This window comes from Phyllopteryx taeniolatus, chromosome 14 (assembly GCF_024500385.1).
Source record: "Phyllopteryx taeniolatus isolate TA_2022b chromosome 14, UOR_Ptae_1.2, whole genome shotgun sequence".
Classification (NCBI taxonomy): Eukaryota; Metazoa; Chordata; class Actinopteri; order Syngnathiformes; family Syngnathidae; genus Phyllopteryx; species Phyllopteryx taeniolatus.
Window position 1 is genome coordinate 848743 of NC_084515.1, and position 27934 is coordinate 876676.

The following is a 27934-nucleotide window of genomic DNA, read 5'->3' on the forward strand; positions in this document are numbered from 1 at the left end:
TGCAAAGAGGAATGGCAGAGGACCCACAAATCCAGGTGTGAAAAACTTGTTTCATCATTCCCAAAAAGACTCATGGCTGTATTAGCTCAAAAGGGTGCTTCTACTAAATACTGAGCAAAGGGTCTGAATACATATGACTGTGTGATATTTCAGTTTTTCTTTTTTAATAAATCTGCAAGGAATTCCACAATTCCGTTTTTTCCCTGTCAATATGTTGTGCTGTGTGTACATTAATGAGGAAAAAAATGAACCTAAATGATTTTTGCAAATGGCTACAATATAACAAAGAGTGACATTTTTAAGGTAGTCTGAATACTTTCCATAACCACTGTATATCAAACAGACTGAATATTTATATAAAATATATGTTTTTATTGAACAAAAAAAGTGCAGTATGTCAACAATGTCCTCGAGTGCTTGAAGTAGTTTGGACAAAAGTATTGGGACACCCATCAGGAAGGAAAAATAGAAATTGTCCTTGAATGAATTACTGTACTTAAAATACTAATAAAATATTACTATATTATAATTAAAATAGAATCTAAGTTTCACTTTGTGTTGACATAACAGTAAAAATACAAACAAAAAAAAAATGCCTTTAAAGTTTTTACATAGGAGCATGCATCAATGTTGGAAGCGGAGATGGTTGTTATTTTACGATGTCTAAATATTACTGCAAAAAGAAAAGAAAAAAAAACAATGATCTTTCCCAGCTGTGGAAAAGATGTTCTCCTAAAGAGGAGGAAAACAAGCGGGAGCCGGCCACATTTTAGCTCGTGTGCTTCTCTCTTTTTGTTTTTTTGTGGATAAAAGAAGGCATTCTGTTGAAATAATACTCGTTATTGTGACTGCTGGAACGAAGTATCAGAACAATGTAAGACTTTTACACTCCTTTTTTTCACCATTAAAGTTTGTCGTGCTGCCATTTTTAGACGACGAAAGAAATAATGTGTGTCTTCGGGCGACTGTAGATGAACGTGCCTGTCAATAAATGTATTGTCATTCCTCCCGGTAATGTTATTTAAAAGATTGCAACTGGATTGTTTTGCTTGTTTTAGAATTGGTTTCGCCTCGCGTCCGAGCGAGCAGGCTTCAGCTAAGCTCGAGTAGGACAGAAATCACCACAATGGTGATTGGAGCTAGACCACGTTCGCAACTCAAATCAATCCGATCCCAAAACATCTTATCCCATTGAAAGGAACGGAAATGCCATTTATTTATTCCACCCCCCCCCAAAAATGTTTTTTTTAAAATAAGCAAAACAACACTATAATACAGTGTTCCCTGTGTTTCTGATATGGGCAGCCGCCCAGGGCTGCATCCTGTAGGGGGCACGGCACCCACCTACCCACCCCCCCGTTGACAATCGGCCAGATATGAGCAATTGGTCGGTGCACATGACACCTACATTTTGAACAGGTGTTTTAAAAAGAAAAAGCAAACAAATAATAATCACGAAAATCTTCCCCCTGCCCCTGCTGACGATCCATGTTCCAAGGGTGCGATTGTCCAGGCGGGTGCACGCGACGGGCAGCTTGACTAGGACATTGAGGCAAATAAAATATTGGTATATATAATTAATAATAATATTCTGATATTTTCAAATGGGGAAAGGGCATGATTAGAGAAGGCCACATAAATTTTGGTGACACGTGTTTTTTTGTTTGTTTTTGTTTTTTTACATTAAGCAACAATCCGATTTTCTACATTAAGCGTGAACTTTAGTGTAGTGAAAATAAAAGGATTAAAAAACTGAATTCTGTCAGCACACGCCCACTACTTTGTGGATTTCACCTATTGCGGGGGTGGTACGGAACCTAACCCCCGTGATAAACGAGGGATTATTGTAGTCACTTTTAAAAACACAACAGCGTTATAACATAATTAAATAGAATGAAAAGAATTCAACAGTTTATGGATTGTGATTGCAACTCCTTCTGAGCCACTGGGGGGCAGTATAATACAGTCATGAACAAAGAACTCTTTCAAAACAACTCGACTCAGTAAACTGAACTAATATTCTAAATTTTTCGCAGAGGATAATGAAAATATGCCTGTGAGTATTCTGTCTGTCTACAAGTGTTGATGAATCGTTTATGTTCAAATATCCGTTGTTCAAAGGGTTGTAAAACCGTGACTAGCGATGCTAATCATTAGCCCATCTATGGCCTTTTGCTTTGCGCGTTAAGAGGGGGGGGGGGGGGGGGGGGCGACGCAGCCCTGTCACCAAATTGGTGTTAAAAATAAGAAATAGAATAGAAAAATAAATACAATACAAATGATAATAAACAAGATGAATATTTCCAGAAAAGTTCTGTTCTGTGCTTGCATTTGCTGTCATTTTGTGATGGTACTTTGTTTTTTTTGTTTTTTTTTTTTTTTAAATATTCAATTATGTTATTATGTTTTAATATAGTAGAATATTGTAAAGTGCTATTTTTATTACAAATGTTGGTGTTCTTGTTCACTTTTCACTCGCTGTGTCTCAATACTTTTTTTGTCGATGTTTTCTTGACTTATCACTGTGTAGGTGGAATATGTATCTAAGTGAAACATTTTAATTAAATTAATTGAATTATTATTATTTTTTTGTATCCAGATGGATCTTCGGCTAATCGTGCTAGCGTCGTCGTTAGCACTCCTAACCTTCAGCTTAGCGCAACAAGGTAAGACTTAAAATGTACTCCAGACACAGAACAGGCTGACAGGGTACAGGTGGTGCTACAACCCCTAAACATAACAACATAATATAGTACTAGTGTTGACTGTTTAGCCAAATTGCATAGAAAAAAAGTCTGCTTTTAATAGTTACGCTGGTGTACGGCCGTGTCCGCAGAGACTATGATGTAATGTTTGACATGACAGCGGAGTATTTATGATTGGTAATAGTTCAGCCATACTTATTCAGAGCTGCTTCTTACATTATTATTTTTTTCTTCAGAGGCAAGTGTTTGCATCATGGCCAACGCTCGGTCGTGCGCTCAGTGCATCCAAGTGGCTGAGTCATGCGGATGGTGCATGGATGAGGTGAGTTCCTTTATTGAAAGAATCGGGTCTGGACGAGTCTCCAGTCGAAACTCTGCTCACATCCTAAGACCATTTGAATTTCATGCCATTACAGTGGAATATTCAGGTTAAAAATAAAAAATTAAAACGTTCGCAGAACCTGCTGTTGTTTCCCATTTGAATGAATGGAAAATCAATGAAGCAGTTCCGCCCCCCCCCCCCTCCTTGAGCCGTCACCTTATCGTGGTGGAGGGGTTTGTGTGTCCCAATGATCCTAGGAGCTAAGTTGTCTGGAGCTTTATGCTAGGTGAGGGACCAGACAAAGCACGGCTCCAAAAACCCCTATGACGAGTACAATAGATGGTTTCAGGTTTCCCTTGCCCGGACGCGGGTCACCGGGGGCCCCCTCTGGAGCCAGGCCCGGAGGTGGGTCGCTGAAGCAAAAACTCGGGCATGGGAGGAGTTCGGTGAGGCCATGGAGAAAGACTTCTGGACGGCTTCGAGGAAATTCTGGTCCACCATCCGGCGTCTCAGGAGGGCGAAGCAGTGCACCATCAACACTGTGTATAGTGGGGATGGGGCGCTGCTGACCTCGACTCGGGACGTTGTGAGCCGGTGGGGAGAATACTTCGAAGACCTCCTCAATTCCACCGACATGAGGGAGCAGAGTCTGGGTTCTCTGAGGCGGGCTCTCCTATCGCTGGGGTTGAGGTCACCGAGGTGGTTAAAAAGCTCCTGAAGATGAGATTCGCCCGGAGTTCCTCAATGCTCTGGATATTGTAGGGCTGTCCTGGTTGACACGCCTCTGCAACATCGCGTGGACATCGGGGACAGTGCCTCTGGATTGGCAGACTGGGGTGGGGGTCCCCCCTTTTTAAGAAGGGGGACCGGAGGGTGTGTTCCAACTACAGGGGGATCACACTCCTCAGCCTCCCTGGTAAGGTCTATTCAGGGGTGCTGGAGAGGAGGGTCCATCGGGAAGTTGAATCTCAGATTCAGGAGGAGCAGTGTGGTTTTCGTCCTGGCCGTGGAACAGTGGACCAGCTCGACACCCTTGGCAGGGTCCTCGAGGGTGCATGGGAGTTCGCCCAACCAGTCTACATGTGTTTTGTGGACTTGGAGAAGGCGTTCGACCGTGTCCCTTGGGGGATCCTGTGGGGGTGCTTTGGGACTATGGGGTACCGAACCCCCTGATACGGGTTGTTCGGTCCCCGTACGACCAGAGTCAGAGTTTGGTCCGCATATCCAGCAGTAAGTCGGACTCGTTTCCGGTGAGGGTTGGACTCCGCCAAGGCTGCCCTTTGTCACAGATTCTGTTCATAACTTTTATGGACAGAATTTCTAGGCGCAGCCGAGGCGTAGAGGGTGTCCGGTCTGGTGGCCACAGTATTGCATCTCTGCTTTTTGCTGATGATGTGGTTCTGTTGGCTTCATCAAGCCGTGACCTCCAACTTTCACTGGAGCAGTTCGCAGCAGAGTGTGAAGTGGCTGGGATGAGAATCAGCACCTCCAAATGTGAGACCATGGTCCTCAGTCTGGAAAGGGTGGCGTGCCCTCTCCGGGTCGGGGATGAGATCCTGCCCCAAGTGGAGGAGTTCAAGTATCTTGGGGTCTTGTTCATAAATGAGAGATGAATGGACCGGGAGATTGAAGGCGGATCGGTGCAGCATCTGCAGTGATGCGGACTTGGTATCGATCCGTTGTGGTAAAGAAGGAGCTAAGCCGAAAGGCAAAGCTCTCAATTTAACGGTCGATCTACGTTCCTACCCTCACCTATGGTCACGAGCTGTGGGTCGTGACCGAAAGAACAAGATCCAGGATACAAGCGGTCGAAATGAGTTTCCTCCGCAGGGTGTCCGGGCTCTCCATTAGAGATAGGGTGAGAAGCTCGGTCATCCGGGAGGATCTCAGAGTAGAGCCGCTGCTCCTTCACATCGGGAGGACCCAGATGAGGTGGCTGGGGCATCTGATTTGGATGCCTCCCGGACGCCTCCCCGGTGAGGTGTTCCGGGCACGTCCCACCGGGAAGAGACCCCCGGGGACGACCCAGGACACGCTGGAGAGACTACGTCCTTCGGCTGGCCTGGGAACACCTCGGGATCCCCCCGGAAGAGCTGGATGAAGTGGCTGGGGAGAGGGAAGTCTGGGCATCCCTGCTGAAGGTACTGCCCCCGCGACCCGACCTCGGATAAGCAGTAGAAAATGGATGGATGGATGGACAGTTCCGACCACAGAATGAAGTTATATCTACCCTGTTTTTGTCACGGACAGCAATGCCGTAAGGGCAGATCCCAAAAAAGAGACTCAAGGAAAGAGGTCCGAACAATTTTAATTCAATGACAGAGCATGTGATGGCGAGACATACAAAACTAAAAGGACTCACCACCAGAGAGAATCAAAAAACAGATAACGCAGGGAGACACGACAAAAGGTCCGTGTGGTATAATCATATAGAACCTAACTTTTGACAGCGGTCAGAACGGCGGCAAACACGGGGCAAAACGAGTGAATATTCCGACGCCCACGCACTGTCACGGTGCCCCCTAAAAAGGCTGATGATTACAAAGCATGACAGGTGCGTCACCGATGTCAACGCCCACCTTTGCTCACCCAGACACTGCAACACAAAGAAACACAATTTGAAACACAAGACCATGACAGTTTTTATTGTGGTTGAAGAGAAATGCTGTACAATATAGAAATAGGTGAAAACACACTTTATTATGAAGAAATAAAATGGTGTCTTTACTAGCAAATCACTGAGCAACATCTTAACCTCTGAAATGCATGGATATTTATTATTATCACTTTGTTGATTAGCTGGCAGAAATCATATGGTACAGCTACTGTAGCTTATAGTGACCCATGTGTGATGTAACCAAATCTGGTTGCTTTCTCCTTTTAAATCATAATTCATGCATTAGACAATGAGAAAGTGACAAAATGTTGGAAAAAAAACAAATCTTTACATATTTGAAAACGCAACATGAAAATAAATTAACACCTTTAGCCTTATTCTTGCCAATATTTTCTAATATTATCCAACACCCCACCCCAAAGTACATTTTTGTGGAATCTTCCAAATCACAACCTGGCTAAGATGACTCCATTTCTTTAGTACTTCCTCCCGGCGGGCAAGTTCAACTCTGCTCGCTGTGACGACCTTGAGTCTCTGAAAGCTCGGAAGTGCAACGTGGCAAAAATGGAGAACCCTCGCGGCAGCATCGTGATCAACAAGAACGAACCCTTCTCCACCCGCAACAATGACAAGCAGGTCACACAGATCCAGCCTCAGAAGCTCACCCTCAACCTCAGATCCGGTACTTCCTCCTGTACAATTAGTGGTGCCTTGACTTACGAGTTTAATTCGTTCCGACCAAGCTCATTACTCAAATTATATCAAATCACTTTGGTGCGGGCATCGTGGGTTCTGTTCCCACTAAGTGACGGTGTGAATGTGAGTCCTTATCTATATGTGCCCTGCGACTGACTGGTGACCAGTTCAGGGTGTAGTCTGGCTTTTGCCTGAAGTTGGCTGGGATAGGTTCCTGTGAGCCTGAACAGTCACTCGATGAAATGTGTCATCTTCTCTCATGGTCTTCTACCTACTGTGACATATACTGTTTATACCATACATCCATTCATACTATTTTTGAGTGTGAAGTGCCTAAACTTTTCCATCTACCAATGTCTTGGCATTTCTCTCCATCATAATGGACGTGACAAGCAGATATTTGCCGCCTAATATTTATCTTCTACTCAAAAGCTGTGTTTTTCTCAAATCCAAAGCAATGCAACCCCGCCATCTACAGGGATTTGTTAGTCATTACATTGGTTTACAAACTTTATTTTTACAGACAAGTTGGGTCAGACCCTTTTCAATGCCTACCCAATGAAAAACGCTAACAACACAAGGCAAAAAAAAAAACGTCAAGTGATGGCTCATAACTCAAAAACTCATATATTGGGGCACTCTTATGTCAAGGTACTGCTGTATTACATTGAAAAGGCATTCCCTGTGTGTTGACTTTGTGGTGATTGGTCCTGTAGGTGAACCGCAGACATTTGATGTGAAGTTCAAGCAAGCTGAGGACCACCCCTTAGACGTATACTACTTGATGGACTTCTACTTCTCCAAGAAGGATGATATGGACAATGCCAAGAACCTGGCCACAGACATCATGTTACAAATGCAGAGCATCACCTCAGACTTCAGGATTGGTGAAGAAAATGGCTTTACTCATGAGACATTTCCACCGGTGGAACATTTCTCCAGAACTAGGAAATTTTGTCGGCCCATTGTGTGTTCGGAGCATGTGGGGGTGCATGTTGGTGCATTGCAGGTGAAACAAAAAGTTCACATTGGGAAGGGGGGGGGGGGACATCGTGGACAGGGTAGTGCGGGTGGTGGGGTCTGGTGTCCTTGTCACCCATATCAAAGACTGTCACTGGTGGTAAGCTACTTGTGTGGCCACAGCTGCCCTGGTGCAGTCTGACAGAAGCGTGGCTGCCATTCTGCGCCTACGGCCCCTCCGGTTTCCAACAAACATTCATTCATTCATTCAGGGCAATGTGGGTGAAGTGTCTTGCCTAGGGAGAAAACGACGACATGCGCTCAGCAGGGATACGAACCGGGGACACTCAGATATTTGGTAGAAATAAGGTTTTAGTTTAGTTTTAAAATTCACTGGAATTTTATGTGGAAATGTGACTTTAGCCGTGACCCTAGTGAGGATAAGCGGAACGGAAGATGAATTAATGAATGAATGTGACTTTAGTTCCAGTAACTACACATATACTGGGAACTAATAGTTGCATCTGTTCCTGCAGGATTCGGCTCATTTGTTGGGAAGACGGTGATGGCAGGCTCCGACAACCCATGCGTGGGTGACCAGAACTGCGCCAGCTACAAGAACATTCTGAAGCTGACCAATAATGGAGACCAATTCATCCAGCTGCTCAACCTGCAGCAGATCTCGGGAAAGCAGGACTCTCCCGAGGGAACCTTGGACGCCATCATGCAGGTGGCTGTGTGCGAGGAGCAGATCGGCTGGAGGAACGTCACTCGCCTCCTCATCCTCTCCACAGACGCAGGATTCCATTTTGCCGGGGATGGCAAACTGGGTGGCATCAAGCTCCCCAATGATGGAAATTGTCACCTGGAGAACAACATGTACACCATGAGTCACCACTATGTATGAACTCATATATTTACTGATTACTAGGACTGACTGGTTGACTGACTGCCTGACACTGACTTACTAGGACTGACAGACTGACTTACTACAGGGACTAACTGACTGACTGACACAGACTTACTACTAGGACTGACTGACTCACTGACTGACTTACTACAAGAACTGACTTACTGACTGACTAACTACTAGGACTGACTGGCTGACTGACACTGACTTACTTCTAGGAATGACTGACTTACTGCTAGGACTGACTGAGTTACACTGACTGATGAACTTAATACTGGGACTAACCGACTCGCTTACTACTAGGACTGACTTACTCGTGAGATCTGCGCTTCACTGAATGACATGCTGATGATAATTATTGTCTTTTCCACCAATTACTTACTTCAAGCCTCTGATTGGTTGAAAAGGGCTTTTTGTTGCAGTATATAGAGTTAGTTACAGATTGCTTATGTTTAAAAAAAAAAAATATATATATATATATATATATATATATATATATATTCTCTGCGGGGCCTCAGGGGATCTACCCATACCCCTCTACAATTTTTTTTTTGGGTTACCTTTTTCATGCCTTTGGTGTTTGCATGTCTGGTACATGGGGACCTAGTCTAGCCTATGTGCTTATATTGTTTATTGTTTGTCAGGACTATCCCTCCATTGCCCAGCTAGTCCAGAAACTGAACGACCACAACATCCAAACCATCTTTGCCGTTACCGAGGAATTGCAACCAGTTTACAAGGTGCCAACTAACAAGAACATATATTTATTTGTCATTTATTTATTTTATGTCACGCAATCTTCTTTGTGTACAGGAGCTGAAAAATCGGATTCCCAAATTGGCAGTGGGCACACTGTCTTCCAATTCCAGCCATATCATCAAACTCATCACTGACGCCTACAACGTGAGTGCAAAACCTAACTTTCCGGCCACAACACAATTCCTACTCCACTTTTTTAAAATCCTTTTGCACAGTCTTTGTATTCGGAGATCATTCTGGAAAACAGCAAGCTTCCGAAAGGAGTTTCCATCATCTACAAGTCGATCTGTAAGAACGGCTTGGAGGGGACTGGCGAAAACGGCAGAAAGTGCTCTGACATCTCCGTTGGAGATGAGGTAAGTAGGATATTAAAAAACATTTAAAGGCGGTAAATCAAAATGGCAACAATGAAAGCCTTTGAAAGGTATTACATTGAATTTAAGCAGCAAAAAGACAACAGAACATTCCACGCTGCATAAAAACAGCATTGATGCTTTAGCTGCTATGGGTATAATGAGAGAAAAACTCAATATTGTGGCCACCATCAAACACCTAACCTTAACCCTATAAAGAACCTGTGCAGAGCATCCTTAAAAAGACCATTTTAAGTGGTGAGTCCGTCCTGTTTTTTTAAGCCTTATCGAGATATTACTTTTTTTAAAATTATTTTATTTTTTTTCTGTTTTCTATTTGCCTGGAAAGGTTTGTCTTAAAGTCGGTGACTATGAAGGATAATAATGCTATAAATGTTGACATAGTGGTCTTTCCCTTTTTTAAACTAATGCAATGAAAAGTTATGTTGAAATTTACGAGGTATTACATTTTACATACTATTTTTCTATTTTTGTTGAAAAATTTAAGACACTGTAGGTTATTGAAAGGTACTAAATTAGATTCCTGCAGTAAAATAATTATCACTGGATACAAGATCACACAATGCAAAAAATATTGACGATTTAGCTGCTATGGGTATAAAGGGAGATAAATTCATGGTGGGGCCAAAACCATGCCCTGACATCATCATCTTATAGAGAACATTTGGAGATGGGAAAAAAAGAAGGATAAAGGAAGAGCTGTCAGGATGAGGCAATTAATGTTGACATCAAATTTTGTGGTCATTCCTTCATTGCTTTTATTTTTAAAATGAAGGCCATTAAAAGGTGAGGAACATTATTCTTCTTATTATTATTATTTTCTTTACTTTTAGAAAGCGATCCAAATAGACATTAGACGCAAAGCTGCTGGGGGTATCAAATAATACTCCATTAATTGTAATTAAGCAATAACAAGCACTTACTGTATCTCACGTGTACTATCAGGATTAAACGAAAAATAAATCTGGAGGTCATCTGCGTACTAGTTCTGTGAGATACTTTCAAATTTGCTGATGACATCTCTGAGCGGAAGCATGTACAGCGCAAAAAGGGCGGGCCCTTAGATTGACCCTTGAGGAACACCGCAGGAAAGGAAACACTCTGATTTAAGAGTGCCAATAAGCGTAGAAATTACAACACCAATTCCAATTAAGTTGGGACGTTGTGTTAAACATAAATAAAAACAGAGTACAATGATTTGCAAATGATGTTCGACCTATGTTTAATTGAATACACTACAAAGACAAGATATTTAATGTTCACACTGATAAACGTTTTTAACAAATAATCATTAACTTAGAATTTTATGGCTGCAACATGTTCCAAAAAAGCTGGGAGAGGGTCATGTTTACCACTGTGTTACATCACCTTTTCTTTTAACAACATTCAATAAACGTTTGGGAACTGAGGACACTAATTGTTCAAGCTTTGTAGGTGGAATTCTTTCCCATTCTTGCTTGATGTACAGCTTCAGCTGTTCAATAGTCCGGGGTCTCCGTTGTCGTATTTTACGCTTCATAATGCACCACACATTTTCAATGGGAGACAGGTCTGGACTGCAGGCAGGCCAATCTAGTACCACTACGAAGCCATGCTGTTGTAACACGTGCAGAATGTGGTTTGGCATTGTCTTGCTGAAATAAGCAGGGGCGTCCATGAAAAAGACGTTGCTTGGATGGCAGCATATGTTTCTCCAAAACCTGTATGTACCTTTATACATTAATGGTGCCTTCACAGATGTGTAAGTTACCCATGCCATTGGCACTAACACAGCCCCATACCATCACAGATGCTGCCTTTTGAACTTTTGCGTCCATAACAGTCATGTTCTTTTCCTCTTTGGCCCGGAGGACACGACGTCCACAATTTCCAAAAACAATTTGAAATGTGGACTTGTCGGACCACAGAACACTTTTCCACTTTGCATCCGTCCATCTTAGATGAGCTCGGGCCCAGAGAAGCCGGCGGCGTTTCTGGGTGTTGTTGATAAATGGCTTTTGCTTTGCATAATAGAGTTTTAAGTTGCACTGACGGATGTAGCGCCAAACTGTATTTACTGACATTGGTTTTCTGAAGTGTTCCTGACCCCATGTGGTGATATCCTTTATACATTGATGTCGCCTGAGGGATTGAAGGTCACGGGCATTCAATGTTGGTTTTTGGCGTTGCCGCTTACATGCAGTGATTTCTCCAGATTCTCTGAACCCTTTGATGATATTATGGACCGTAGATGATGAAATCCCTAAATTCCTTGCCATTGTAGGTTGAGGAACATTGCCCTTAAACTGTTTGACTATTTTCTCACACACTTGTTAACAAAGGGGTTTGCTTGTGAATGACTGAGCAATTCAGGGAAGCTCCTTTTATACCCAATCATGGCAACCACCTGTTCACAATTAGCTTGTTCACCTGTGGGATGTTCCAAACAGGTGTTTGATGAGCATTCCTCAACTTTCTCAGTCTTCTTTGCCACCTCTCCCAGCTTTTTTAGTTTATCAGTTTGAACATTAAATATCTTGTCTTTGTGGTGTATTCAATTAAATATAGGTTGAACAATTTGCAAATCATTGTATTCTGTTTTTATTTATGTTTAACACAACGTCACAACTTCTTTGGAATTGGGGTTGTATGATTTGTGACGCCCTTGTGTTCCTCAGGTGACTTTCAAGATCTCCGTCGAGTCCCAGGAGTGTCCGTTGCACGGCAAGCCCGAGAGCATCAAAATCAAACCACTGGGCATCCCCGAAGAGGTGGAGGTGGTCCTCAACTTCATCTGCGAGTGTCAGTGCTCGGCCCAGGGAGAGCCCAACAGCAACAAGTGCAACGGCCACGGCACCTTTGAGTGCGGCACCTGCAAGTGAGTGCCAATGATTTCATCCATCCATCCATTTTCTGAGCCGCTTATCTTCACAAGGTTTGCGGGCGTGCTGGAGCCTATCCCAGCTATCATCGGGCAGGAAGCGGGGTACACCCTGAACTGGTTGCCAGCCGATCGCAGGGCACACATAAACAAACAACCATTCGCACTCACATTCACACCTAGGGGCAATTTAGAGACTTCAATTAACCTACCATACATGTTTTTGGGATCTGGGAGGACAGGAAACCGGAGTGCCTGGAGAAAACCCACACAGGCACAGGGAGAACATGCAAACTCCACACAGGCGGGGCCGGGGATTGAACAGAACTGTGAGGTAGACACTCTAACCAGTCGCCCACCGTGCCTGACGATGATTTATGATTAATCAATTAAGAACTTTCTGGGGAAAATAGTTTCAAAGCTTGTTTGGAATCAGGAGAAATAACGCAAATCTTAGAAGGGGAAAAAAAGGCAAATGTTATTGTCATGGGTTTTTTTTTTATAACAGGGAAAAATCTGTTAAAATTAAAATTGGAAATCAGATCATATTAATATTATGACAAAAAAAACTGCAATTTAAAAAAAAACTTAGTCCGTTTCTGAAAATCAAGTCCAAATTTCAAGAAAATAAAATGATATTATACAAATAGTACTATACATCATAATTCAAAGGACAGGGTAATATTACAAAAATATATATTCACGGTGGACGACTGGTTAGTATGTCTGCCTCACAGTTCTGAGGACCGGGGTTCAATCCCCGGCACCGCCTGTGTGGAGTTTGCATGTTCTCCCCGTGCCTGCGTGGGTTTTCTCCGGGCACTCCGGTTTCCTCCCACATCCCAAAAACATGCATGGTAGGTTAATTGAAGACTCTAAATTGCCCGTAGGTGTGAATATGAGTGTGGATGGTTGTTTGTTTATGTGTGCCCTGCGATTGGCTGGAAACCAGTTCAGGGAGTACTTCGCCTCCTGCCCGAAGATAGCTGGGATAGGCTCCAAGCACTCCCGCGACCCTTGTGAGGATAAGCGGCTCAGAAAATGGATAGAGGTAATGAGGACCGTATCAGTTTGCTATTATACAAATAGTACTACAAATACAAATAGTACTAGGGTAATATTACAAAAATATTATTTTCTCAGTTGTAACGAGGGCCGTATCGGCCGTCTGTGCGAGTGCAGCACGGACGAAGTTCGTATGGAGGATCTGGATTACAACTGCCGCAAGAACAATGGCACAGACATCTGCAGTAACAATGGCGACTGTGTGTGTGGAACCTGTGAGTGCAAGAAGAGAGAAAACCCCACTGAGATCATCAGCGGAATGTTCTGCGAGTGCGACAACTTCAACTGTGACCGCTCCAACAACAAACTCTGCGGAGGTAGGCATGAGTAGTTGCCACATCCACTATACTAAAAATATATATGTTTAAAGACCCTGGTTGCCAGGTCACGACTGGCAACCATTATCCATGTGCTGTGATTGTGTGTGGTGGGGTGTAGCGCATTAAAATTGGAGAAACTGATGGGGGTGAGGCGAGACGGTCACAGGGCAATACTGACCCGCAACCGTCACCCCCACCCAGGCCAACCAGCACCCTAAAGGATGTGCAAATGTATGTAGTTCATTAAAAATCTGCGGGACAAAAGCATGGCCGGCCAGAGAGCAGGCGGGAGTGCCGGGACACCTGGCCGAGTGTCTTCCACAGCCCGAGCCTGCCCTCCCATATTTTTGAGGCTGAAACATATAATTATGTATGATGCTAGATGAAGTAGATTTTATATACATGCCAATTTTTTATCATTCAAATTTGGCTTGGTTGTTAAAAGTGAAGTAAGCAGTTAGGGAAAAAAACAAACACTTTTTGTCATATATGTTAAAACTCTCTGCATGTCCAGACAGTAAAATGTAATTTAAATGGTCTTTTGAAATCTCATCCCCTCTCTGTCCTCATCTAATGCCTCTAATTTAATTTTCATTATTCATTTAGAAAGTCTCCGTGACGGAGAGAATTGTCCCATTTAGACACTGTACAGACCGGAGGCGTGGCCTGGGAGTGTGTCAATCATTTTCTCGTGTACGCGCATTTACGCCAGAAGCAAACTCTGGGAACGATGGTGGACGCGGAGGCTTTCGGTGGCTAGCTCTAGTTTGCCAACAACTGGGTCTTCTAATACAAGAAAACACAAGCAAAGCGAAGAGACCAGAAAGGTTAAAAAGATGGAATTAAACTAGGATACACATTGGACCTACCTTTCGAGAGGTGACGTCAACTCAGACTCTCTGAGGAACTTGATGGACACAGGAGCATTTCTGCTCGACGGGTAAGTTTATCACATACTATATACTACTATATTTTTGATTGATTGTGCATTTCTCCAAAATATACCTTTGAACCGATAGCATTAGTGTTATACAGAAGCGGTCCTGTGCGGCACGCAATAGTTCCGCCAAATAGCATTGCTCGCTACCAATACACTTGCTAACATTATGACAAGCCATAGTTGCTATGTCTGATGGAATTTGGGTGCGTTTGGAAATTCAATCTGACTCTCTCACTGTGCTCTTAAGAGTCCATTGTTCAGAGAGGCAGAGCGCGCTCCATTTTCTATGAATTTACGAACATGTCACAAAAGTTGCTTCTGACATTCTGTTGAGAGATGAGGATTTCTCAAAAGATAGAGCTCAGGGTATGGACAGCAACAATTACAAAATGTATTACTTTTGCCAATAGACATGTTTTGGTTTTTTTCATTTTTGTTTTTGGAATTAAAAAAAAAGTTTGCTATTGTTAGGTGTTTTATACAAACAAGCCAGCAAACTCGTTAACTGACCAGAAATGTTTTTTAAATAGATTTTTATCTTCGGCTTATTTGTTCTTTACCTATACTTGTTGTTGTGGCTTCGTCACTCTGCGTTATTTGAACAACTGTTGTTGATCAGTATGACCTCACCGCTTGCCCCTTTGTCTCTATTGTTTCCTCAGATTAACTGCAGATCTGGAATTGTTACCATAGATCTCACAAATAGTACCATGGTGAACAAAAGGTACAGTACAACCCATACTGCCTCTTCAGCTGTCAATTTCCCTCTGTTCTTGTCCCTTACAAATAAACCAATACAAATAAAATGGAATTACAGGTTTTCTGTCACCAGTGGCCTGCTGTAGATTAAAACAGCTCAGGCCTGATGATCTACTCAGGTGTTGCAAACTTAACTCAGCAGAGGCCAAGGTGAATTTTACTTCAAACTTATGACTGTCTCAAGAGATAATAATGTAGAAATCTGTGTATCCATCCATCCATTTTCTGTACTGCTTCTCCTCACTAGGGTCGCGGGCTGCTGGAGCCTATCCCAGCTATCTTCGGGCGAGAGGCGGGGTACACTCTGAACTGGTCGCCAGCCAATCGCAGGGCAGATGTAAACAAACAACCATTCACACTCACATTCAAACCTACGGGCAATTTAGAGTCTTCAATTAACCTACCACGCATGTTTTTGGGATGTGGGAGGAAACTGGAGTACCTGGAGAAAACCCACGCAGTCACGGGGAGAACATGCAAACCCCACACATGTGAGGCCGGATTTGAACCCGGGTCCTCAGAACTGTGAGGCAGATGTGCTCACCAGCCGTTCACCGTGCCGCCACAAAATCTGTGTAATGTAATTATAATTATCCAAGCTTTTTTTTTTTTTTTGTTTCTCACTGACATCAGGTCTAATTGTAGTAATTTTGATTTCTTGTACACGTTTGTCAAAATCTGTAAAATAAAAAAAAAAGTGAGATTCTTTCTGAAGGACACTGCCTGATCAAGATTGGAGTGACACGAGCCAGTGCTGCAATAATGGACAAACCTCTTAGAATTATGTAATTGAACCATGCATATATCTTGTGAATAAAACGTATTGAAATGCTTTTTAGTTTTATATTTCTTGTTTTAAATATACAATCCATGAACAAGCGTTACATCGGACACTGATGTTTATGAACTGGAAGGAGATATGAAATGGAAATAAACTTTTCATTGGCTCATCATATTAACTATACATGCACAACAAATTTATGCAAATGTATTTATAACTCGTTTTTAAAGCAAAAGTCAAGGATAATAGTTTGTTCAGCTATTTGTCAAGGTACTGTAAAAATAGTTTTGGGAACAACAAATGCTTTTGCAACAGTTTAGCATTTTTTACACATGACAATTTAGTTGTTTGGGTACAATTTTTAGCAAGAATCATGGTAGTTGACACAGTTTGCACAGCAAAGGATATAAATAAAAAATAAATCCATCCATTTTCAACACCGCTTATCCTGGTTAGGGTCGCGGGAGGCTGGAGCCTATCCCAGCTGACTTCGGGCGAAAGGCGGACTACACCCTGAACTGGTCGCCAGTCAGTCGCAGGGCACATAGACACGGACAACCATTCGCACTCACATTCACACCGTCACTGAGTGGGAACTGAACCCACGCTGCCTGCATTAAAGTCAGGCGAGTGTACCACTACACCATCAGTGACCAATAGAAAATCAATTAAATAAAAATAAAAGGACATTGCCTCTGTACTACAATGTGGAGTATTGATATTTATAGCTTATTTCAAGGCTACTTGTTGCTAAATGGGGCTAATAATGAATTAAATGTAACGTTCATGCTAATAACTTTCTAACTACAGTATAATGCCACGATTTAATTTGCCACTCATATACAGTTTGACAATTTAAAAAAACAATTTTTTTAACTTACCGGTGAACAAGACATGGCGAAAATGGCAAAGTTGCTTTTCCAAGGTGACCATGGGAAAGCCAGCTGGTGACTTACGTGTGCACGCCCGCGAGGGGCGTCGTTTTGGCCAGAGGGGAGGGGGAGGTAGTAGTGAAGTAAGGCTACGTTCAAATCTTGCTCGCAGGTTCAACACTACACACTGCGCCTTTAACAGCACTCTTCGCTGGGGTGTGTCAGATTTAGAAAACATTTATTTACACTTTATATGGACATTAAGACCACTTTTAACAAATTTAAGCTTTTTACAAGTAAAACCACCTTTTATCAAATCCAACACTTCTAAAGACCTCTTTGATGAAATCTAAGCTATCACTGATTTTTGAAGATTTCTGAACAAATGTAGACATTTTTGAAAACCACATTTTTTGGGGTAACATTTGATTACAGAGGTATTTAAAAAAGTGTTTAAATTTAATCCAATGGATCTTAAATTATGTATTGCATCAAATATTTCCAAAATGTTCTTTAAAAAAAAGGTCTTAACTTGATCGATGTCATATGTGTGTGTGTTCTGGGTTTTGTCTTCCCCCCCTGTTTCACACACACCTGCTCCTGTGAGCATCTTCATCACCTGTGCCTCGTTCACCCTAATTACCCCTTGTATATAACCTCGTGTCTCATTTCCTCTCGTTGCCAGTTCGTTGTACCTTGTCGTCGCGTTCCAGCATTCCTTGTTTCCACGTCATAGATTCACAGTAAGACTTGACCCTGTTCTGATTATCGACCTTGTCTCTTTGCCTCATGTTTTTGGATACTGTTGCCTCTCTTGGATTGCCTGCCTGTGTACCGACCTATGCCCGTCTATTAAACCTCTCTTTTTGGAAACTGTCAATTTGTTTTGGAGTCGTGCATTTTTGGGTCCTATCCTCTGTTCCGTTCATGACAATCGATCTGTTCACCATACATACCATCACCTGCACTCTCCGTTTCAACAGTTTTATTAACCTTACAAAGGTTTTAAAACGCAAATTTTGATCAGCTCTTAAAAAGTAATTTTTTAAAATCCATCCATCCATTCTCTCTACCGCATATCCTCAGTAGGGTTCTATTTTGTTTCCCAGTGAACTTTAAAAAGCCTTAGAAGCGTCAGAGTTAAATTAACAAAATAAAGAGGTTATGAAGAAGTCTTCCATTTAATCAGAGCGGGTTTAAAGTTTTTATTTGGATGGAAGATTTTTAAAAAGCCTCACGTTTTATCAAAGAGCTTTTGAAGTATTTCATTTGACTTGCAGATCGTTTAGTTCAAGTATATAAGTTTCTGTTAAGTGGTTGTGTACATTTGTGTCATTAGGCCATGGTCGTTGTGAGTGTCGCATGTGTTTGTGCGACGGTAACTACACGGGCAGTGCTTGTGACTGCTCCCTGGACATATCCATGTGCCTGGCAAAGAACGGACATATCTGCAACGGGCGAGGAAGCTGCGAGTGCGGATCCTGCAAATGCACCGACCCCAAGTTCCAGGGATCCACCTGTGAGATCTGCCCCACCTGCCCTGGAGTCTGTGCAGAACACAGGTCAGTCCCGAGCAATAGTTAATAAAAATAATAAAACAAATAAAATAACTATTTTTACTTCAAGAAATAATTCAGTAGTAATAATATATCTATATAGTGGCATGATGGATAACTGGTTAGAGCGTCTGGCTCACAGTTCTGAGGACCGGGGTTCAATCCCCAGCCCCTCCTGTGTGGAGTTTGCATGTTCTCCCCGTGCCTGCGTGGGTTTTCTCCGGGCACTCCGGTTTCCTCCCACATCCCAAAAACATGCATTGTAGGTTAATTGAAGTCTCTAAATTGCCCCTAGGTGTGAATGTAAGTGTGAATGGTTTGTTTATGTGCGCCCAGCGATTGGCTGGCAACCAGTTCAGGATGTACCCCGCCTCCTGCCCGATGATAGCTGGGATAGGCTCCAGCACTCCCGCGACCCTTGTGAGGATAAGCTGCTCAGAAAATGGATGGATGGATAAATCTATATACTTAAAGCTCAAAGTTTGTGTGTCCGTTTTCAAAGAACCGTCCTCCTGCACGTCCCCGAACGCTCCTGCACGTTCCCGCAAGCCCCTGCACGTTCTGGCACGCCCCCGCACGCTCCGGCAACGTTCCCGCAAGTTTTGCACGTTCCTGCACGACTCCAAGGTTTCAACACCCTCTTTAAATATCATGAGAGGTAATTCTTATTATTACATGCGACCAAGGACATGTAAAAACATGCAGAAACGTACTATAAAGGCTTCTTTATACTCACGCGGACGGTGAGCGCGCTGACATCACTGCGGATATCTCGCATGCCATCCATCCATTTTCCGAGCCGCTTCTCCTCACTAGGGTCGCGGGCGTGCTGGAGCCTATCCCAGCTGTCATCGGGCAGGAGGCGGGGTACACCCTGAACTGGTTGCCAGCCAATCGCAGGGCACATAGAAACAAACAACCATTCGCACTCACAGTCATGGCTACAGGCAATTTAGAGTCTCCAATTAATGCATGTTTTTTGGGATGTGGGAGGAAACCGGAGTGCCCGGAGAAAACCCACGCAGGCACGGGGAGAACATGTAAACTCCACACAGGCGGGGCTGGGGATTGAACCCGGGTCCTCAGAACTGTAAGGCTGACGTTCTAACCAGTCGTCCACCGTGCCGCCTTATATCGCACGCAGTTTTCCTTTATACTTGAGCGCAGCCCACGCGCGCTGTTTTGTGTGCTGCAGTTCTCCTCCAAGTCGGGGGTGTCGCTACGGCTGGTATTGGCGAGGACTCCACAGGGTGGAGTTTCCTCCGCATTTTTGGGCCATTTCTGGAAGCCGTTTTTACTTTCCTTTCCGTAACAAGGAACAAAACAACAACAATGGCGACCGTGGAACAGAGTCTGCTGGAACAAATGGACCTAGATGACCAGATGATATGTTTAATTATGCTGCCAAATCAATTGAGAAGGCAGCGGCGTAGGTGCTATGTGGAACCGGGTGGAACGCTGATTACATCATCACAGCATGTGACTAAAACGGACCAATCACGAGAGATGTTCTCCGCGGCATTCTACACGCTGCAACAATTTTTGCCGTGTGCGCGTCAAGCGACGCAGAGGGGGGGCGCGGGCCAATTCGTCGGTCACGTGATGCAAGGCGGGCGCTGTCGGCCGCGCGAGCGTGGGAATATAAAGAGGCCTTAAGTGGAACGTGCCGGAATGTGCAAATATGTGCCAGAATGCGCAAAAACGTGACAGAAAACATTCCCGCTCCAGAAAGCTCCCTGAAAACGGACACACAAACTCTGAGCTTTGAACTCTGAATAATAAATTGATTAAAAAAAGAGAAAATTCATGAAATAGTATAAAATTGCATGAAGATACATACACAATCAATAACCTATACAATATACATGGCAGTGGTAATGAAGGTTCAGAAAAAGGGGTATACAATCTTGAATATGTACGTTTTAAGTCTGGATTTGAAGAGTAAAAGAGTTTTAAGAATTTTAAGTTTAATTGTTAAAATCAAACTAATTTTATCTTGTAAAGGGTCACATAAAAAGCGTCACTTTTTATGTGGATAAAATTTAGGGAAAGTAACGAGAAACCTTTTTATCAGTCTCGTAATCTGAAGGTTGCTACACTTTATGAAATTTTGAGTTCTAGATGACTGAGGCTTACTTCAACTCAGAACACACACAAAATACAACCAAGAGTGGAATTTAAAAGTATATTTAATGGCATCTACAAGGGATCTGGAGGGACACACACAAAGGGGTCTAACTTAAGAAAGAAAATAACACTAATTATGATAAAAAGAAGGAAAATAGGCGTACGAAAAGGGAAATATAACATTGTGTGTTGGACTAAGGTTAGAAAGGTGAGTGTCTGCTGCGTCCAGTGCGGATGGGAGAGAGAGAGACGACAAAGTTGAGATTTTGTCTGAAGCTCGTAATTTCCCCGAAATTCGACTCACGACCGTACTCAGCTAGTCTCTGGGAGTGGTGTCTCTGGGCACGTCTCAGAAGCCCGGACGCAGGTTTGGTTGAAGAAGAAAAAAAAGGTAGAAAAATAAAACGAAACAAAGGAGGCGGAAGACGAACAATGGTTGTTCGTCATGCCTGGAAGCCGAGCAGCAACTGTTCGGGAGGCTTAGCAGCGGGGTTTCACAGAGGCTAGGGAGCCGGATCTCCATCCCCAAGGCCTGCGGTTACCGAGCCTTGTGCCCGACAGATAAAAGGGCAAAGGCTGAAACCAGCCCGTGGTTAAGAAGACTTAAGAAGTCACGCGTTGCTGCAAACCAGTCCAACGAGAGTTGAATATCATAGTTTAATGAAGCCAAAAGAGCCACATTATCTGCAAAAAGCAGAGACTCAATGCTGAGATCACCAAACTGAACCCCGTCTTCACCTTGGCTGCGCCTAGAAATTCTGTTCATAAAGGTAATGAACAGAATCGGTGACAAAGGGCAGCCTTGGCGGAGTCCAACCCTCACTGGAAACTAATCTGATTTACTGCCACCAATGCAGACCAAACTCATGACACGGGCCAGAACAGTCCTTTTTAAAGTGTCCAGTACCCCATTCCCCAAGAGCACCGTCCACAGGACCCCCTAGGGAACTTGGTCAAACGCCTTCTCTAAGTCCGCAAAGAAACATGTTGAATAGTTGGGTGAAGTCCCATGTATCCTCGAGGACCCTGCTGAGGGTGGAGAGCTGGTCCATCGTTCCACGGGCAGGACGAAAACCACACCGCACCTCCTTTATCTGAGATTCAGCTTCTCGATTGACCCTCCTCTCAATAATCCCTGAATAAACCTTACCAGGGAGGCTGAGGAGTGTGATCCCCTGTAGATGGAACACACTCTCCGGTCTCCCTTTTTAAAAAGGAGGACCACCACTCCTGACTGACAATCCAGAGGCACTGTGTCCGATGTCCAAGCGATGTTGCAGAGTCGTGTCAGCCAGGACAGCCTCACTACATCCAGAGCCTTTAGAAACTCTGGGAAGATCTCATTCACCCCTGGGGACCTGCCACTGAGGAGCCTTTTAACCACCTTGGTGACCTCAACCCAGAGATAGGAGAGCCCACCTCAGAGTCTCCACACTCTGCTTCCTCAGAGGAAATCGTGTCAGTGCAATTTAGGAGGTCTTCGAAGTATTTGGCCTACCGACTCACAACATGTTGACTTTACGTCAGCACCACCCCGTCTCCTCTATCAGTGTTGACAGTGCACTGCTTCCCCCTCTTGAGATGCCGGATGGTGGAGCAGAATTTTGTTGAAGACATCTGAATGTTGTTCTCCATGGTCTCACCGAACTCCTCCCATGCCTGAGTTTTTGCCTCAGCAACCACCAAAGCTGCATTCTGCTTGGCCTGTGGGTACCCATCAGCTGCCACCGGAGTCCTACTGGCCAAAAAGGCTCAATAGGACTCCTTCCTCATCTTGCTGGCATCCCTCACCGTTGATGTCCACCAACGGGTTCAGGGATATCAGCAACGACAGGCATGACCACCTTACAACCACACCCTGGTCGGCCACCTCAAAATGGGGGCATGGAAAATGGCCCACTCAGACTTAATGTTCCCCGCCTCACCAAGGATTTGGGAAAAGTTCTGGTAGAGGTGGGAGTTGAAGTTCCTTGTGACAGGGGACTCTGCCAGACATTCGCAGCAGACCAGCACAATACAGTTTCGTCTGCCAGATCAGACAGGCATCTTTTCCCATCATCAGAGCCAACACACCACTAAGTGGTGATCAGTTGACATCTCTACCCCTCTATTCACCGATTGTCCAAGGACATACGACAGCAAGTCCGATGACATGACCTCAAAGTCGATCATCGAACTGGGGCCAAGTGTGTACTGGTAAAAAGTGCACGAATGGACACCCTTATGTTTGTACATGGTGTTTGTTATATACAGTCTGTGACGAACTACTGGGGCCATTCCTTCCAGTCACGCCCTTCTAGGTTTCACTGTTATTGTCTATATGAGCATTTAAGTTCTCCAGCAGAACGAGGGATTACCCAGCAGGGGCGCTTTCCAGCACCCCCTCCAAGGAATCCAGAAAGGATGGGTACCTGTTTGGTGCATAGGCACAAACAACAGACAGAACCCTTCCCCCCACCTGAACGGGAGGGAGACAACCTCTTGTCTACTGGGGTGAACCTCAACGTACAGGCAGCCGTGGGGCATTAAGTATGCTCACACCAGCTCAGCGCCTCTCACCGCGGGAAACTCCAGAGTGGAAAAGAGTCTAACTCCTCTCAAGAAGACTGGTCCTGGAGCCCAAGCAATGTGTTGAGGCGAATTTCTCGACCTCGCACACCTGCTCAGGCTTCAGCCGCCGCCAAGCTCACACTGCGCCCGACCCCCTTGGCCCCTCTCACAGGTGTTGAGCCCATTGGAAGGTCTCTTCGGGCTGTGCGTGAAGAAACATACCAAATTGGTCTCTGTTCTAAATTTAGTCTTGTAAGATGAGGACAATTTTCATACTTTTTTCCCCTCTTAACGTTACAATTTTAGCCTTGCAAAAAAATCTATATGATACTTTTTAGTTATTCTTGTAATATTCTGACATTATTTCTGTAAACTAAATTTGCTCTGTAAAATGTTACGACTTGAGTCTTGTAAAATTGACATTTCTTCTTGCAATTTTATGACTCAAATCCTGGGAAATTATGACTATCTTCATGACATTACCGTTTTTGTTGTAATTACGTCTGACTTTGTGTTATTTGTGGTTAGGGCGTGCGTGCTGTGCAGAGCGTTCCAGACAGGCGAGAAGAAGGGCACGTGCGAGCGTGACTGTGGCTACTTTGTGTTGATCAAGGTGAATGACCTTGAGAATCTTCCTCAGCCCACTGGGAGCGTTCCCATTTCGCACTGCAAGGAGAGAGACACAGATGGCCGCTGGTTCTACTACTCCTTTGCCATCAGGAATGACATTAAGGAGGTCCACGTCGTCGATATGCTGGGTACAAAACATACTGCACAGTGGACCATATCAACACTGTACAGTCATGGAAAAAAAATATTACACCACCTAAATTTCTTGTTCGTTTTAATGCCTGGTACCACTAAATGTATATTACCTGAAGAATACAATGGACATGACAAAAATGCAGCTGATTCCATAACACTTTATGTCCTATTTGATAGACTTAAACTTAATTGTATTCTCAGTGATTTTAGTTATTATCAAGAAAACCATGGAAAATGGCCAGATATCAGCTCTAAATGAAACTATTATGAGCTATTGTTGTTGTCATCATTATATTTGTCCAAACAAAGGTACCTTCAGATGTACAAGGCATTAAAACTGAAAAAGAAACGGAAGAAACAAGGGTGGTCTAAGAATTATTTTCATGACTGTATGATGCCAGGTTTTTGTTAACAAATGAGACTGAGATAAATCATTTCAAAGCTTTTTCCAACCAAGAATTATTATTTTTTAAAACAAACTTTTTTTTTTCTGAATTCACAACATTTTGCATCATTTTCTCAGGGGAGATAATATTTTTTTTTTCTTTCTGGAAAGAATAAAACTTTTTTTTCTAATGTTACATTTCTCATCAATTTCAATTATTTTGATGTCATGATAGACAAAAATCCCATCTTTTTTTTACAAAAACTTTTTAAAAAATTTTGAGAAGTTGATTTCGTAGATAGAAGAATCATCCTACGTAAATCTCAATAAAAGGATTTACAGGAGCCTTGTTTACGAGTCAGGACTCTACCTAACTGAGCTATAAAACGGCCATCATCTCACAGACAATATGGAAGAAAGATTCTTTTAAAATTTAATAAATATGAATTATTTGGGCGGCACGGTGGATGACTGGTTAGAGCGTCAGCCTCAAAGTTCTGAGGACCCGGGTTCAATCCCTGGCCCCGCCTGTGTGGAGTTTGCATGTTCTCCCCGTGCCTGCGTGGGTTTTCTCCGGGCACTCCGGTTTCCTCCCACATCCCAAAAACATGCATTAATTAGAGACTCTAAATTGCCCGTAGGTGTGACTGTGACTGGTTGTTTGTTTGTATGTGCCCTGCGATTGGCTGGCAACCAGTTCAGGGTGTACCCCGCCTCCTGCCCGATGACAGCTGGGATAGGCTCCAGCACGCCCGCGACTCTAGTGAGGAGAAGCGGCTCAGAAAATGGATGATTTTTTTTAAGTAAAAAGTTATGTAATTTGATTTTAATTAAAAATGAAAACGTTTTAAAACAGTATTGGTTTTAGCCATTTTTTTGTTTCAATTAAAAACGTGTGTGTGTGTATATATATATATATATATATATATATATATATATATATATATATACACAGTGGGTACATAAAGTATTCAGACCCCCTTAAATTTTTCACTCTTTGTTATATTGCAGCCATTTGCAAAAATCATTTAGGTAAATTTTTTTCCTCATTAATGTACACACCTCATATTGACAGAAAAAAACGGAATTGTTGAAAGTTCTGCAGATTTATTTAAAAAGAAAAACAGAAATATCAGCCATAAGTATTCAGACCCTTTTCTGTGACACTCATATATTTAACTCGGGTGCTGTCCATTTCTTCTGATCATCCTTGAGATGGTTCTACACCTTCATTGGAGTGCAGCTGTATTTGATTATACTGATTGGACTTGATTAGGAAAGCCACACACCTGTCTATGTAAGACCTTACAGGTCACAGTGCATGTCAGAGCAAATGAGAATCATGAGGTCAAAGGAACTTCCTGAAGAGCTCAGAGACAGAATTGTGGCAAGGCAATTGGTGGTGGCAGCATCCTGCTGTTGGTGTGTTTTTCAGCTGCAGGGACAGGTCGACTGGTTGCAATCGAAGGAAAGATGAATGCGGCCAAGTACAGGGATATCCTGGACGAAAACCTTCTCCAGAGTGCTCAGGACCTCAGTCTGTGCCGAAGGTTCACCTTCCAACAAGAAAATGACCCTAAGCACACAGCTAAAATAACGAACGAGTGGCTTCAGAACAACTCTGTGACTGTTCTTGAATGGCCCAGCCAGAGCGCTGACTTAAACCCAATTGAGCATCTCTGGAGAGACCTGAAAATGGCTGTCCACAACGTTCACCATCCAACCTGACAGAACCGGAGAGGATCTGCAAGGAGGAATGGCAGATGATCCCCAAATCCAGGTGTGAAAAACCTGTGGTATCATTCCCAAAAAGACTCATGGCTCGATTTGCTCAAAAGGGTGCTTCAACTAAATACAGAGCAGAGCAAAGGGTCTGAATACTTATGGCTGTGTGATATTTCAGTTTTTTTTTTTTTTTAAATCAGCAAAAATTTCAACTTCCGTTTTTTTCTGTCAAAATGGGGTGCCGTTGTGTACTTTAATGACGAAAAAAATGAACTTAAAAGATTTTAGGAAATTGCTGCAATATAACAGAGTGAAAAATTTAAAGGGAGTCTGAATACTTTCCGTACCCACTGTGTGTATGTGTGTGTGTGTGTGTATATATATGTGTATATATATATATATTTATTTATTCTTTAGCCGGCACGGTGAATGACTGGTTAGCACATCCGCCTCACAGTTCTGGGGACCGGGGTTCAAATCCCTGCCCCACCTGTGGAGTTTGCATGTTCTCCCTGTGCCTGGGTGGGTTTTCTGCCGGCACTCCGGTTTCCTCGCACATCCCAAAAACATGCGTGGTATGTTGATTGGAGACTCTAAATTGCCCGTAGGTGTGGTTGTGAGTGCAAATGGTTGTTTGTGTCGTGTGCCCTGCGATTGGCTGGCGACCAGTTCAGGGTGTACCCCACCTCTCACCCGAAGATAGCTGGGATGGGCTCCGGCACGCACGCGACCCTAGTGAGGATAAGTGGTAAACGAAATGGATGGATATATTCTTTCGACTTTATTTTTTGAGCAAATTTTTTTTTTGTCAAGTTTTAAATTCTCTTCATTTTTAGAAAAAAAGTTTTTGAGGAGAGAAAAAGTAATTTTTTAAGTTGTATTTTTAGTTAAAAAAATTTTTTTTAGATTTCTTTGTTTTTTTTAGGGGTGGGGGCAAAGTTCTGTTTAATGTTTTCGTTTTTGAGGAGAAAAAAAATTTAAGGGAAATAAATCATCCAACCACCCCCCCAAAAGTTGCATTTTTGGCATAAAAACATAAAAGACATTTTATTCAGGAAGAAATGGGGTAATCTTGACAGTAATTCTGTATATTTTTGAGAATGTTAATATTGATTGATATATTTATGTTACGTTTAGCAAAAAGCCGTGTTTTTTTTATATTTGCATATGTTTGGAATTTAAAAGTAAAAGTCAAGCAAACACATGAGGCGTTGACATGTGCGGGGGTTCAACCCTAAACCACTGATCTCTAACCTTTTTCTGTGTGTTCCATGTGCATGCAGGATACGTCATGCCCGCTGGCCATGTGGCGACCTTGCACAATCAGCGATCTGCCACCTCCTCCAGTTCTCTCTCTTCCATCTTGATGTTTGGATCGACCAAATGGCTCAATCTCCTGTGTTTTTTTGCAAACTCCTTGGTTCTCACTCCTCTGTTTACATTTTAGTCTCCCACGAGAGATTCCCTCGAAGCTTCAAGAACAACAGAAGAGTGAAGAGGGATGAAAGTTTGGAGAAATATAACATTCGCTCCTTGATTTTATCATTTAATGGAAACTGCAATTAAAGATGACATCACGTCATTGATGCATATTGCAAATCGAACGTATCTGTGTCTCAATTATTACTGTCACAATATGTCCACTTTGTGCTTTATATTTTAAATGGGATGCTATTGGATTGAAGGGGGTGCACACACTTCGTTCGCAGTGCATATGTGGAGTGACTAATATTTAAATATGTATAAAGTGTGATATGTTGCTTCTCTATTTCATGGAATGCAAAAGCAATGTCAAACCATCAAAACTAAAATTTGAAAATTATTACAGACTTTCATTGCATAGTACCCTGCATGAGTATGTAATTAAGTCATTTCAGTATTAAATA

General features: G+C 43.1%; 1 protein-coding gene across 4 annotated transcripts; it reads left to right on the forward strand.

Moving 5' to 3' along the window:
* Positions 1 to 695: 695 nt before the first annotated feature.
* On the forward strand, positions 696 to 27652 carry LOC133488508 (integrin beta-1-like). 4 transcript variants are annotated; one of them, XM_061796446.1, is made up of 14 exons: positions 697 to 874; positions 2600 to 2666; positions 2942 to 3027; positions 6125 to 6326; positions 7057 to 7227; positions 7837 to 8201; positions 8855 to 8950; positions 9024 to 9113; positions 9185 to 9325; positions 12001 to 12200; positions 13347 to 13585; positions 18280 to 18502; positions 23702 to 23786; positions 27332 to 27652. In XM_061796446.1, exons 2-14 carry the CDS (start codon positions 2600 to 2602, stop codon positions 27413 to 27415), a joined length of 2049 nt encoding a protein of 682 aa, XP_061652430.1. In that variant the 5' UTR covers positions 697 to 874; the 3' UTR covers positions 27416 to 27652. The 4 variants fall into 4 exon arrangements, with proteins under 4 accessions (XP_061652431.1, XP_061652430.1, XP_061652429.1 ...); XM_061796445.1 differs by lacking the exon at positions 23702 to 23786 and adding an exon at positions 23814 to 23931; XM_061796443.1 differs by having other exon boundaries at positions 699 to 874; positions 23702 to 23931.
* Positions 27653 to 27934: the final 282 nt, after the last annotated feature.